Here is a 15,797-nt window from a genome sequence, read left to right as displayed (position 1 = left end):
TATGCGAAACTGATTGCGCGGGGCCTAGTCTGTGTGGGAATAAGGATAATAAGTGAAAATTAAGATTTTGTATTAGAAAAAAAAATCGACTTTAAATTGTATTCATTCTTTACGAAGTACAAAATTGCGATTAAATTATCTTAACTTTACGAACTTTGCAACCTATGGCATATTTATATGCCAGTGACTATAAAAGTAAATTAAGTATTGGAACTTCCAATTAAGGTGAAAATTCGGCCGATTATTACATTTTATTTCATGAAAGCTGACAATACCTTTTTTCTTTTATCGCGCGTATGATTGGCGTTTTCCGTAATGAATGACACCAACAAATGACAATTTTGTCTATTTTTCAGATTTTTATGCGTTTTCAGGAGATTTTAATAAATTCAGAAGATTTCCAGGATTTTTTTCTTATATATTTTGCAATTTAATGATTACACATAGAATTAGCGCGGGGCCTATGAAAGCGCGGGGCCCGCTGCGACCGCATAGGTTGCAGTGGCCTAAGACCGGCCCTGTATCTAGTGCAATGGAAGTGATCCTGTCTAGACCTGGAAGCAAAATATCTCCAATAAGCGTCAGAAACAATATTAAATAAACTTTCTTAAGTGTCCTTTAGAAGAGTTCGAGACGTCACTAAAATAAGAAATAAATCGAATACTTCCTTCTGAAGGCATAATTGTGGATAAAGTGTAAAGAAAAAAAGCGAGGACACTTCTTCACTTGGTCTATCTTAAAGTACATTGATTGTATCCATGTTGTGGCAGGTTTGAGACTCCCCGCAATCAAACAACGTCAAGGAGTTAACTAGAAGAGGGAAGTGTAGGACTGGGTGGGGCTAGGGAGGAACAGCTATTAACAAAAAAAAGAAGGAACTTAAGAGGGGTGGGCGCTGATAAGACCAGAGCCCTATTGTGGCTTAACGTGACCACGGAGTATGAGCGTCGCCTGTGTGATCTACGAGCATGAAGTACCATTTCAAAAGTCTAACGACAGACAGGCCCGCGGTATACACTGGAAGTCAACATAAGGGGGGCCCTGATAACAAGAGTGGGGGAGATGAGGCATAACAGGTTGGGGGGGGGGAGGTGTAGTAAAGTGGTATCGGTTTTATCTACAAGTGGAGGCGAAGCCGAGGGAACATTAGAAGTCTGAGGGTTTCTCATGTCGAACTGGAAATAAATAGCAAAGAGAAGGCGTGTCCTGTGGAGAGAGACACAGAGCCAGAATAAGTGAAGAAAAAAAAGGTAAAAAAAAAGAAAGAATATTAGAGAGACAGGTAAAAAAAAAGTAAAACAAAAGGAAGGTCTAATTGTTAACCTATGTAGTAGTAGGAAGTAAAGTTCCCCTTTAAGACCTTACGGTCTATAGGGCAGATAATATTAATAATTAAGGTCATCAGTAGGCCTATCTTTGGCCAACGTTTAACGGGCAGGGTGTCATGTGGCCAGCACAACGACCAACCGCCTTTATTTTCCCCAACTAATGTCAGGTACCCATTAGAGCTGAAAATCCCGAAATCCAAAATCCCAGTCATCTTAACTGTGTACCTCGTAACAAACAAAAAATAATGCAATAAAAGGTGATCGTTGTACAAATAGAACAAAACGATCTCAATCTGTACAACAGGGAAAAAAATATCCGCAGAATTAAATGTCTAAACTATTCCGCTTGCAGTACGAACTAATATCGGCACGGATGGAAGAAAGACATTTGCTTTATAACTGTGGCTCTGCTAAAAGCGTATCTAAAATTTAAAGTGGGCAGCTAACTGGCGGTAACAAAGCGGATACGACGATCCAGTTCTGCTCTTGGGATATTGAGTTGTCTACCTTGCATCTCTTTACTGACCTCTCACCCTCTTCTGCCTTTCATTTCCTTACATTAGTCTCCCCCCCCCCCCCCCCCCGCATTAGAGATACTGAGTAAGAAAGATATCAACACATCACTTGGTGAATTCATGGTAAATGTCTACGAAATCTTTCCATGTAGTTTAAAACGTCTTCCAATATAAAAACAATGTTGCTACAGCCTCATATCCACAGCAATCACTTTAGTAAGTGTCCATTAAGGGTCAAGCTTGCGCCAATTAATGACCTTTTGATCGATGTGAAGGATTTTACCCAGAGGCTAGAAATGAGATATTGCTCTTTACCAACTCCTTTGTCCGATCAAATAGTTGATTAGTTTTAATCACATCGGTTGTTGTGTTGGGCCCGGCCTGAGTTTCCCCCATCCCGGCTAGGCTGGATGCTGATTCCAAGAGGGATTCTTACGTAGTCCTTTATTGCACCGCCACTAATCCGTGAGAGAGAAAATGTGGGAAGCGTGGTCGAGAGGCCAAGTGCGCTTGAACTTGGCTTGGCTTGGCTACCTAGAAGGGGGCTCGAGGTTCGACACCCGACTCGGGCAGATTTGTGTTTACTGAGCGCCTAAAGGCAGCACGGAAAACCAACTCCTAGATACCCCCTCCCCCCCCCCCCCCACTGGTCCACAAATGAGATTGGACCAAAGCGCTCTGAGCATGCTATAAGCATGAAAGTAGCGCTATATAAAAGCTATAAATATATACTACAGCGTAAGGAACGGCGTGGCGAATGAGACAGTTTAGTGGAGCCTTTCTTTCATTCTCCCAGCGTGCATCGCCTGTTCCCTAGAACGTGCCGTGGAAGACCACAGAGGAAATGTTCCATCCCAGTTAGCCTGTCGCCCCCAACGGGCGTTTCCACGGGACGTCACTATGAAGCCTGGAGTGTGCCTTCGTCATAACATTTCCAAACTAGATTTACTAGTGCAGTGTTTCCCAAACTGTGTTCCGCGGAACGCCTGATTAGGTGTTCCACGAACTACTGGAATAATTAACTAGTAGACCACCACGTGAATTAATCTCTCTAAAATATAAGTAAAGTGTTCCGCTAAATACTATGAATGCGCGAAGTGTTCCATTAAGGAAAAAGGTTTGGGAACTACTACAAAGTTTCCCAAAACACGGATTAACGTTGTGAAAAGCCAGTGTCTGATTTACGGCAGTGCGGATTGTATAACGGCACAACGCCTCGACTTCAAGAAGGGGTCTCCACCAAATTTTCAAATATATTAAAGTTTTTAAAACTATTCATACTGAACATAAAAAATAAAATAGAAATTTTAAAAAATTCATTCGCAATAACACATATTGAACTTATTTATCATTTAAATTTCTTTTTATAATTTTTTTATAAGTTCAAGTGGGCTGAAAACTTTCCAGTAGAAAGTGTATACAAACGACTATTTTGATGAATTTTATAAAGAGAGTAAACTTATTAAAGATAGTTTAAGAACCACTGAGCCTCGTATTTATTCTATCCTTTCCGATGTTTGCAATTCTGATTATTTTTTTCCCTTAATGCTGTTTCTAAAGTTGTAATATGGCAGGCAAACACGTCGGCCCCTAAATGATACGTAATCCACATGACACAACTTTCCAAATACTCTCTCGATATTAGACATGGGAGAACGCTTTGATACAAGGACTTTCTTGAATGTACGTAATGGATCAATCTACTCTGAATAGTTCAGAGTCTGGTGTAACAGAAGGGAAGTGGATGGTGGCGGTATAAATTGAAGAGAGAGTCGCAGTGAGTGTGTAGAGAATGAACGAAATACTGAGATAATTTGGTTTCGTGGTGGATCTACTTTTCACATTTTAAATTGTTCTAACTTCAGCTCTGTCACTCTGTGGTTGTTATATCTGTCACTCTGTGGTTGTTATATCTGTCACTCTGTGGTTGTTATATCTGTCACTGTGGTTGTTATATCTGTCACTCTGTGGTTGTTATATCTGTCACTCTGTGGTTGTTATATCTGTCACTCTGTGGTTGTTATATCTGTCACTCTGTGGTTGTTATATCTGTCACTCTGTGGTTGTTATATGTCACTCTGTGGTTGTTATATCTGTCACTCTGTGGTTGTTATATCTGTCACTCTGTGGTTGTTATATAAACAAAATGTTAGCGTATGAAGTAGAATGTCGAGACGAGAGTAGAGCAGAAGAGAAACACCAGGGACAGAGTTAGAGCGAGATGTTTCTACGAACTTGAACACACAACGTCTGTGACAATGACACAATAAAACATTCTCGCTTAGTGCTGCACATTCCTCGCCTGGTACGAAGCACCTACCCCACCCCCTTCACTATCCCCTAGCTACATAAAAAACGAACGTTCTTCATTGCGCAGACAAACTTCAATGGAGTAGACATAGTCTCTAGTCTCTAGACATCTTTAATAAGCGGTTTCTGTATACAAAAAAATCCAGTCTTCATAGTGATATTTACTTTCCTTTTTTGTTTTAAATCTTCGTATATAAGACAGAGAGTTATTTAGAGAATACTAAAAAAGAACTACGATCTATTGAAACATTTTTTGGAGGCACAACTCCACGCGGGACTGGCCAGTCTTTTCACCATCTAACCTTTGAAAGACACACCAACTCTCTAGTTCTCATGTCACTGTGATGACAATGACACCAGCTGATCAAGCTGTGATCTAAGTATAGCTATGAATGAAGTTAGGTTTGGATTCGCATAATGACGTAATGCATCCGTTTCGTCCCCTGAGTTGCCCCACTTTCTGATTCAAGTATACTGGTGTCGCCACTGCATCGAGGACGGTGAAACAGTAAAACCGCATTTTCTATGATAGTCGCGTTTTACCTGAAGGGCGATCGGACCAAGGGTTTGAGAGAGAGAGAGAAAGAGAGAGAGTGGGAGAGAGAGAGAGAGGGAGGGAGGGAGAGGGGGAGAGAGAGAGGGAGGGAGAGAGGAGGGAGGGAGAGAGAGAGGGAGGGAGAGAGAGAGAGGGAGGGAGGGAGAGAGAGAGGGAGGGAGAGAGAGAGGGGGGGAGAGAGAGAGTGAGGAAGAGAGAGAGAGAGGGAGGGAGGGAGGGAGAGAGAAAGAGAGAGAGAGATAACTGGTCCGTGTGTGGCAATGGGTCCGTCCTTGTACGGGGACAACGCAACCCTTAAAACTCACTGCCCGCTTTATTTCACCTGCTCTTAGGGAGTAATCTCAGCATGTTTCGTTTACTAATGGGGTTTCTGACACGTTTAAATAGTGCCGAGTGGAGCGATACCAATGCTGACACCGATGTGATGATTTAAATTAAAGACGGTCGGCATACATTTATTCATGTAGCATTATGCTAGGCTTAATCTTCTAATGGTCCGACAGTTACGCAGGGCAGGACACGTATCCCGTATGGGGACGAACGTATGCCAAAGGCAGTCTATTTTGGTGAGCTAAAAGGTGGTCGACGTAATAGATGTGTTCCACGAAACGCTTAAAAGACCAGCCTAGGCGACAACTTGCCTTAGCAGACATAGAAGAGAGCACCTGGTTGAATGCGGTTCAGAAAGAGATAGCTGGAGGTCACTTACAAAGGCCGCGGGATACACATTTCAGACCAAAAGAAAATCCGCTGCCAAGGACAGGCGCAGACGGCGAAAAGAAAATCTTAATAAACCACCGGCGGACAATGGTCATGCTTGTCCTGGGTGTTTCAAAATATATAGGTCAAAGCTGGGGCTGCGTTGCCACTGGAAATATTGCATTCCTCATTCCTCATTAATCTTCGGACTCGAAGACATGACTTATTATTGTTATTATTAGGTATAGCCTTAACGAGTGAGTGGCTTCGCTTAACTTTGTGCAAGAAGCTTTCTTGGCAGTTAACGAGAAAGTCATGTTTTTTTGTGTGTTTTTTTTTTTGGTCTTCAAACTAGGACTCCAAATAGCCTCGCTCAAGATTTTGGTTTATAGATCTGCAGACTCGGACTGTAATTGACAACAAAGAAATGAGTTCACTGCAAGCAGGGTCTATTGCCCTCGACGCCATGACCTTGGTCTGGGGGTGGTAGTGACGGTAGGGGAGACTACATGTCAAGCTTTTCAAGACAAGGTCTTTCCATTTTACTGTCACCCCCGCCATGTCAGTCAATCTCCAATCTGCAGTGGGAAAGTCTGGGAGTCGAGGTGACGCTACGTACTGAGAATAGCATGTGTATGTGTAAGAGTTTATGTGTGTTTGTGCGCGTGTGTGTGCATGGGTATGTGGCTGTATCTCAGCCGACAAAGTTTGTAAATTAGGTCATTCTGAATTTAAAAAGTAAACGTTGAACTTCCCCAGGATACGGATGACGTAACACTCGTCTGGTATCCTAGCCGACGGTTGGCCAGCACAAGGGCCTTTACATCTCTATACCAATGTAACCCACTAGAGATGAATCCTAAATTACTGAAATTATAATGGACCTCATTCACCAACCGTAAACAAACAACATTTAGCCACGTGGTGCTCTATCTCTTCTATATAATTTAGGATCTCATGTTTAACTCATGATGGTTGTCACGTGACAGTTTTTTTCCATTGTTTTATCAATAAGATCACGTGACTAAATGTTGTTTGTTTACGATTGGTGAATGATGTCCATTCCCAGTCTTGACTGCGATACCAACTCGTGACTTCTCTGTCCGGTAACCAATCGTTGTAGACAACACCTGGCCCTTAGTTGTGTCATAAAAACAGAATGAGTTAAAGCAACAAAGGACAACAAAACAATGTTAGTAGTTAGTAGTCTATTTACCTAGAGTCACTTTGTGTTTCATAAATTCTCAATGATGTCTTTAACTTACAGGGAAAATGTATCATTCATTACTTCATATGTTGGAGGGGGGGGGGCGGTGGCTGGGTGGTGAAGCGCTTGGTTTCCGAACCGGTGATGCTGGGTTTGAATCTCAGTGAAGACAGGGATTTTAAATTTTGAGATTATTTAGTCCACCCAACTTGAATGGGTACCTGACTTAAGTTGGGGAAAGTAAAGACGGTTGATTGTTGTGCTGGCCACACGATACCATGCTCGTTAGCCATTGGCCAAAGAAACAAGATTGACATAAACATATATCGCAAGATCTGAAAAAAAAATTTTATACTTCTATTGCCCTCCACGCCATGACCTTAGTCTTGGGGTGGGAGAAAGTTAGCGACGGTAGGGGAGACTACATGTCAAGCTTTTCAAGACAAGGAAGATTGGAGAGTCATAACAAAAGAAGCAGGGGATGTGATGCTCGGAAGATTGGAGAGTCGTAACAATGGAAACAGGGGATGTGATGCTCGGAAGATTGGAGAGTCGTAACAATGGAAGCAGGGGATGTGATGCTCGGAAGATTGTATAGTCGTAACAATGGAAGCAGGGGATGTGATGCTCAGAAGATTGGAGAGTCGTAACAATGGAAACAGGGGATGTGATGCTCGGAAGATTGGAGAGTCGTAACAATGGAAACAGGGGATGTGATGCTCGGAAGATTGTATAGTCGTAACAATGGAAACAGGGGATGTGATGCTCGGAAGATTGTATAGTCGTAACAATGGAAACAGGGGATGTGATGCTCGGAAGATTGTATAGTCGTAACAATGGAAACAGGGGATGTGATGCTCGGAAGATTGTATAGTCGTAACAATGGAAGCAGGGGATGTGATGCTCGGAAGATTGTATAGTCGTAACAATGGAAACAGGGGATGTGATGCTCGGAAGATTGTATAGTCGTAACAATGGAAGCAGGGGATGTGATGCTCGGAAGATTGGAGAGTCGTAATAATGGAAACAGGGGATGTGATGCTCGGAAGATTGTATAGTCGTAACAATGGAAACAGGGGATGTGATGCTCGGAAGATTGTATAGTCGTAACAATGGAAGCAGGGGATGTGATGCTCGGAAGATTGTATAGTCGTAACAATGGAAGCAGGGGATGTGATGCTCGGAAGATTGTATAGTCGTAACAATGGAAGCAGGGGATGTGATGCTCGGAAGATTGTATAGTCGTAACAATGGAAGCAGGGGATGTGATGCTCGGAAGATTGTATAGTCGTAACAATGGAAGCAGGGGATGTGATGCTCGGAAGATTGTATAGTCGTAACAATGGAAGCAGGGGATGTGATGCTCGGAAGATTGTAGAGTCGTAACAATGGAAGCAGGGGATGTGATGCTCGGAAGATTGTAGAGTCGTAACAATGGAAGCAGGGGATGTTAAGATGAATCTGAGCTAAACCATCAATGCATTTGTTGGTGGGAACAAATATGTAATTTGAGTATTGGAAGATGTGCTATGCATATCATTATTATGGTCAACATTATCAACTTCATCATCAACATTACCATTAGCAGCATTATTATCATCATTTTAAGTTTAGAGGCATTAAACAAAACATGAAAAATATATAAATCTCCGTTTGACAGCCAAGTGGGGGCTATTGGTACCACTCGGACTAGGTACCACTTGGTCTCTATGTACCACTCGGACTGTAGGTGCCACTCGGACACTAGCTACCACACGGACTGTAGGTACCACTCGGCTCTAGGTACCACTGAGACTCAAGGTACCACTGAGACTCTAGGTACCACTGGGACTCTAGGCACCACTGGGACTCGAGGTAACACAATCAATCCCACTTCTACACTTACATTATTACATCTCTGTCCTCTGCTGAAGTGTAAGTCGTGGTGGTCGAGGGATAAAGACCTTAGCTGCCAAACCGAGAGATTTCGAGTTCAAATCTCGATGAAGACTGGCTTTTTATTTTAGGACGCGCTCTACGTCCACTAAACTCTAATTGCAACGTTAGGGGAATTTGGACGTTTTGCTGGCCAGGTCAAGGCCACAGAAACAACATCTACCCCCATCAAGATCTGAAAAAAAGTTTCTTTACTGCTACTTTTTATATTGTTTGAGTTTACGGAACAAAATATTAACTTTCTATACACTTTTTTGTTTAAACGTAACTTAAGAAAAAAAAAGTGACATATACTCTTATGATTTACTTGGGACATTGAAATTTTACCAATTTTCTAAATACCAATTACGTTATATCGATTTACAAAAAAAACGTCAAAAACTATTGGGGAAAAATAAAATATAATCTCAAGATTTCAAAGGTGAAATATAACAGAAACTAGTACGAAATGTATCTTGTATTATCAAGTAGTTTTAGCGCTAAAGATCAACAGCCACATAGATACTGAAGTTCTTACACCAAAGTTATTGAATGTGTCTGGTGTTAGCAGACGACATTGCAACATGATTTGGAACATAGAAATCAGGCGGAGGAGGGGGGGGAGTCATAAATAAGTAAGAGAGGGAATAAATGAGGGGTGTCGTGGAATGGGAGTGTCAGAGAAAGGTCTGAATATAGACAGAGTAGAGATAGGGAGTGATTGAGAGAAAGAGAATGAGAGAAAGATAGTGAATGAAAGAGAAAGTTGGCAAGAGAAAGTAGGAGAGAGTGTGTATGATAAAGAGTACATAAAAATATTGTAAAAGGAGAGAGAGGGAGAGAGAGAGAGGGAGAGAGAGAACCAAGTGAATATAATCCTATAAAGTAATACATTCTGAAGCCAAACTATGAGCACATTAAAGAAAACACTCAGATCGTTGGTGAGTACGATGGAACCCCCCCCCCAGCCCTTTTTTCCCTGTTCTCACACTTTATATGAAACTAAATCATTAGAACACTGATGACTAGCACACACACTATCAGAGATAAAAGACAATTTGACCAATAGTCGTACTCCTGGAAGCTTAAGACGCTGTTTATCAGCCCTTGTTTTTAATCTCGTATTTTGTTTTAATCTGTCAAAGCAATAACTACGTCTCGTGTGATACTTAATGTACTATGACCTAATTTAACTTAATGTACTATAGCCTAATTAAACTTAACTTAGATTCCGCCATAGTGAGGGCAAAAAAAAAGTCAATCAGCCATTTTTACAGGACAAATCATTAGATTTCTTAACGAATATCATCTTCCTGGATTCAACAATTGAAGATGACCTATCCCTAGTGAAGGAGATTAAAGAGTGGATAGGTTTGGTTGTATAGAGACTGCGAGTTTGACACACACACACACACAAAACAGAAACAGACACTCGAAAAAAACTAAAATGGAGGTCTTTAACGCATGTGTCTTGACCACCTTTCTTTACGATCAGTGCAGGATTTATGTACGAGCCAGACAAGCAAGAGTTTAGAGCCCCGACTGTAAAAATGTAAAAATAGTATGAATCAAAATAGCTAATCGACCTAAATCCATTTTTTTTTTCAAATAAAAACATTTGCTTGTAGGCCTACATATATTTGATTAAAATATGAAATGAATAGACTTTATCTAGATCTTCAGTTAGAGATAGATGAAGACTAATCTAGAGTTAAATATTGGCTTGAATAGAGTTCGTTCTACGCGTGCGTGGAGCCTTCGCTCTGCGCATGCTTGACGTTTTTGCTAGCTGTACCCGACTCATGAATGGAACTATTAAAATGTATGTCAACACGGCATCACAGCAATAGCGAACGAATGTATGAAAAATGCTTTTGAAAAACAAATTTGAATGTTAATTTTATTAAAATATGAAAAGAATGGACAATAATTAGTATGTTCATGTGTTAAAGTATAAAACTATCTTTCCGAAGAGAAGTTTTTTCATCTAAGAGTTGAATTAGAGTTTTAGAGCTGATAGAGAGATGTGTAACATTTCAGTCTTGTCTAATGAAAGAATGTACGTCAGAAATATAAGGAACGAATTGATGTAAAAATGCTTCTGAAACACAAATTTGAAGGTTAATTTTATTAAATAAAGAAATCAATAACTATATTTTGTATTTTCATGTGTCAAAGTATTGTTCAAAGTATTGTTCAAAAAGCAAAGCAAAAGTTGTTCAAATGTTAACATTCATTTCTGGAGGGTTGATGATTTTACTTTAATGTCGTTACGGTCAAATAGGGCGTGACCATGGTACAGATCATCTTTTTTTTTCCCCTAATGTCAAAGGTAATAAATGTAACAGTTTAAAATAAATACAAAAATAAACACCTAAACACACTCATGGCACTGGATAAAACTATCTAGATCTAGTGGGAAACAAACAACATCTTAAACAGCAGAAAAAAAAACAGATACAACAAAGGTACGCTACCACGAGGCGTCACTTCCTGTATTCATCAGCACTTTTTGAACTATGAATGAAATCGGATTTGTGTGTGTGTGTGTGTGTACATGCGTGAAAGTGTGTCTGTTATCTGTTGATCCATTTCGCTAATTATCCTTAATTATCTTCAAGTTGTAGGTCGTGAGAAACCAAGAGTGACCGCCCCCGCAGACATTAACACAGTCATTAACAGTAATTATTAATATTCATTTGTAGATTTTTTTTTCATATGTTAAAATGATTATGGCCATATCACAAGGTTCTCGGGGCTCGCAAAGACCTTCCTTCCGGGAATAGTACCAGGAAAAATGAAGAGGCAGACGAAGAAAGCAATGGGAAGAGATTCTACTTAACGCAGAGGAGAATGGAGGAAGACGGTCGAAAGATCATGCCTAGTGCCCCAACAGTTTAACTGATAGTTGAAGGGGAGAAACGAGAAAGCATCAATCTAAAAAAACAAAAACAGTCATTGTATCTTAGCGACTTACAAAATTGTGACTGATTCTCATTATTCAAACAAGAGATTTTAAAAATACAACGAAAGGTTAAAGGCGGAAAGTTGAAGGTGAATGTAAAAAAAAAAGGTTAATGTTAAAATGAAACTAAAGTATTTTTAGAATAAAAAATATATACTTATATGCCTGCGAGTCTTGGACGCTGACTGCAGAGCTACAGATGGAGGATCCGAGCCATGGAATTGAGATGCTACAGAAGGATCCTAGGAATCACATACAAAGACCGCATCACAAACGAAGAGATTAGAGACAGGGTTACTACAGCGATTGGACCCCACGATGACCTGCTAACTATTGTAAAAAACAAAAACAAAACGCAAACTAAAACTCTTTGGTCATATTACAAGCTCTTCGTTGCAAGCAAAAACCTTCCTTCAGGGAACAGTACCAGGAAAAAAAAAGAAGATGCAGACAGAGACAACTATGGGTAAACAACATAAAAGAATGGACGGGCCTGCCATTGAAAGAGGTTCTATGCAAGGCAAAAGACAGGAACGGAGAAAGATGGACGACTAATCTTGTGTGGTGCTCCAACGGTCCAACAGACTGAGGGATAGGTGAAGATGTAGGTGAAAGTATTTTTACGAATTTCTTTATTGCATCAAGGGTATCATAAATCAAATTCCGAAATGAGCAAGGCATTTTAAATCAAAGCCTCAATAGTGCAAGGGCATTAAAATTAAACCCCGAATCTAGCAAGGGGAAAATTAATTAAACCCCTAATTTAGAAACGGCATTTAAAACTAAGCCCATAATTGGCATAATTTAGCAAGGGCATATTAATTTAACCCCTAATTTAGCCAGGGCATATTAAAACCTAAATTGAGAAAGGTTATCCTAAAAAAAAACATTATAAAACACATGTTTAGGACAAAATGAAAAGCAAAAATAATGGAGCCAAACAACTTTAGATGTTGTTTTAAAACCATACGAACATCATACAAACACACACACACACAAACACACACACACAAACAAACACACACACAAACAGCCATGAAAACAGTTTGTTTTTTATACGTTTGTTATCCGCATGTAAAAGTTTGTCCTTGAAGTGGCCATTCAAAATTAATAAACGTTTTTCATTGGAAAGGTGGGGGGGGGGAAAGGGTTTTAAATGTTCGTTGGCCACTGACCTTGTCACATCAACGAGTCAGTTCCAGCCACCACAGAAACAGTTTGTCGTCTGCACTTGTCGGCAAAAAAAAAAAAGCGACTGCCCTTCTGCAGTGCTTAAAATTGGATGTTGATCGCACCTGGTGACAACTACCCTAGCGACGCCCCTGGTTCATAACCACTCTTTACCGTTGTTTTTTTTTTCTTGGGAATAATTGCCAAGGCGCTAAAATGAAAGTAAACAATGAACTAGCATTGTAAATTTTCAACATGTCAAGGGGGAATTAACTCCTGTTGTAATTGGGAGAATTCCGTAGTCAAATCACGTAGCCTGCGTGTTGTCTCCCATCAACGGGTTTAGTTTTGTAGTGCAGGATTTTTTCCCCAACAAATTTATTAGTTAATGCAAGGGGAGCTAATCAACACGGTCTGTATTTCAGTTATAAACAGCAACATTTGAAAGGTTGACCAGAAGTGATATTCTTGCTATGACATTTCCCACATGGTACAAAAACAAATTATTTTTTTTAAAGGTCACACACAAAAAAATCACTTAGAGGACGATAACTAAAAAATTACCATTCAGATTGAAAAACTGTTCAGATTCTATTGTTGTGGCTATACGTCCGAGTACATATAATACAAGTAATATAGAATACAAAGAGAGTTTATGTCTTCACACAAACTCAGATGGGCCGTCTTGGTCACCTGTTTGATAAGTAATGCAGGTAAAGAGCCATAATTCAATATTCACAGCCACGGAAAAACAAAAGCTATGTAGTACCAACTATTAACAGCCAAGAGCCCAAGTGTTGCCGATGCATTTTTATTGATTGCCCAGTTGTCGTTATTATTATTTGTATATTTTGTTGTTTTATTGCATTGTTAATAGTCATTAGTATTCAATGAATTGGTTGCAATGAAGATATGTTCAGTGTGAGCGTGGCCTAACGGATTCATCCCATTCATGGTTCACCCCCAGACAACGGGTTGGCGAATGGCCAATCTCTCATTCATGGCTTCTGGAAGAAGTCCTTACCTTTGGTCAAGTGTCTGGAGGGTTGTTTCATACATTTATTGACATCTGAGTAATAAAGACAGTCAACACTGCTAATTTAGTTTCAGAAATGGTATATCGACCTAGTTGGTTTCGAGCGTTCGAAATGCATACCTTTCGTTTTATTTATTTACTTCACATCTATTATATCAAATATTTTTAAAATTATTATATTAAGACATGATGTGTGTGTGTGTGCGTGTGTTATAGTTTTAGAATTATTCGACAGATAAAAACCTAGAACTAAGTTGAATGAGATGATATGAATACAAGAAGAGGAAATCAAAGCTTCACATTCGTACTACCGTTGGGTATTTATACTAATAAAAAAAAAACAATTTAAGAAAAAAAAAATTGCATAAACAAAGTTAAAACTTTTGATGTTATTGGGTTGTTGTTTTTTTATTGTTTGTGTGTTTGTTCAGTATAGCCACTCTATCTGTAAAATTACCTTGTGTCGGAGAATATATTCTATGACAAAACACAAAATTAGGATACTCACTGTGTACGATAGCGTCCACATAATCCAAATTCAGCAAGATCAAGGGCAGAATGGATGAATTTAGCTTGAGCTCTCCTTTACTGTTGAGCTGAAGCATGAAGATCTTTGTATCTTTCTCCTGGACGGAGCTCCGGCATATGCTCGGGTCACCGAAACCTTTCACCAAAACTAATTTGTGCCAGAGCTGAGAGGGCGTCTTGGTGAACAGGCTGTCCAGAAGTTTTTCCCCCTTGAAGACTCGCTTGATCTCGATTTGCCCCTTAAAGAGTCGGCTGGCACTGGTCGAGGAGTCTCTGTCCAGCATGACCTTCCTCACTGTGCCAGACACGACGATGTCGGCCAGACGGGCAGCCTGCTCAGGGGACAAGCTGACGCACTCCTGGTTGTTGCAGACGCTTAGCTCTACATTGGCAAGGAAGACGCAGACGATGATGAGGGCGTACGCCATGGAGGTTACGAAAGGACGCCCTATTCCTCGAGAAAAACATGCGGAAACTCTCTGGCGCCCATTAATATTCAATGAACCACAATCCACAAACTTTGCACCTACCATTTTGCATATGATTTAAAGCGAAAATTCTAGAAACTAGATATTTATTTATTACACGTCCTACTAGTCAATATTCCATAGCAACTAGATCTACTATCTGATTTGAATTGTAAGAGTAATATAAATAAATATATATATATATATATATATATATATATATATATATATATAGGCTATATATATATATTCATATATATATATATATATATATATATATATATATATATATATATATATATATATATATATATATATATATATATAATGAGCTATACACATTAAATGATATATTTACCTCGTATTGTATGTAAGCCTATATCTGTATAACAAACTAAAAAAAAAAAGTAGCCTAATACTAGATTTAATTCTGAGAACAAAGTAATAGCCTCCAAACAATTCAGAGATCTAGTTATCTAGATCCAGGTACGCATGTGTTCAATTGATGAATGAATGTCTTTTTGAACATGTATTATAATCCACAGAAAAAAAAAAGCTCCGCGAGGGAGAGATTTTTACAGAGAACACACTGATATAAAAATGGTACACATATATACACATTAATTCCTGAATTCCTTCAAATGAAATTTAATCCGTTCTTGTCACCGGAATATAAACTTTTTTTCAGGTATATGTGTGGCACAGCGCACACACGAACACACACACACACCGCTTGGCAGACGGTGTGTCAACTCAGAAGATACTGTCTGTGACGGTTAGGTGGTACACACGAGACAACCTGTTAGCACAGTGACCCCAGTCAACCTAACACGACGTCAGAAGGAGAGAAAATAAAAAAAAAAAAGGAAAACTACCAAAGAAGAAATTAGAAAAGAAGACTAAAGAAAAAAAAATTAAAGAGTACCTTTAAGGGCGCACGGTGGTTTGGGGCGCGTTGAAGAGGATGGGGGCGGGAGAGGTGGATATTAGAGGGGCGCAGTTGGAGAGGGGAGAAACAAAACGAGGGCGACAATTTCGACAAACGGTTTTTCTTTGAGATGTAATTTATTGAGTGGGAATAAACCAGAGAGAGAGAGAGAGA

General features: G+C 39.7%; 1 protein-coding gene across 8 annotated transcripts in view; it reads right to left on the bottom strand.

The window, feature by feature from the left end:
- Window positions 1-15,470, bottom strand: part of LOC106069589 (agrin-like) — a 265,314-nt gene extending 249,844 nt beyond the window's left edge. For 4 of the 8 annotated variants that reach the window (XM_056008987.1, XM_056008989.1, XM_056008996.1 and 1 more), the window contains exons 1-2: window positions 15,054-15,470; window positions 14,209-14,855 (exon numbers count right to left, since the gene is read on the bottom strand). In XM_056008987.1, coding sequence (XP_055864962.1) covers window positions 14,209-14,761 — 553 coding nt within the window. In that variant the 5' untranslated portion in view covers window positions 14,762-14,855; window positions 15,054-15,470. The remainder of the gene's footprint in view (window positions 1-14,208; window positions 14,856-15,053) is intronic. The other 4 variants (XM_056008992.1, XM_056008991.1, XM_056008988.1 and 1 more) reach the window with 3 other exon arrangements.
- Between the last annotated feature and the right edge of the window lie 327 nt (window positions 15,471-15,797).

This window comes from Biomphalaria glabrata, chromosome 13, assembly GCF_947242115.1.
Source record: "Biomphalaria glabrata chromosome 13, xgBioGlab47.1, whole genome shotgun sequence".
In the NCBI taxonomy this organism is placed as follows: Eukaryota; Metazoa; Mollusca; class Gastropoda; family Planorbidae; genus Biomphalaria; species Biomphalaria glabrata.
Note: the sequence above shows the minus strand (reverse complement) of the source record. Positions and strands in the feature narration are given on the sequence as shown.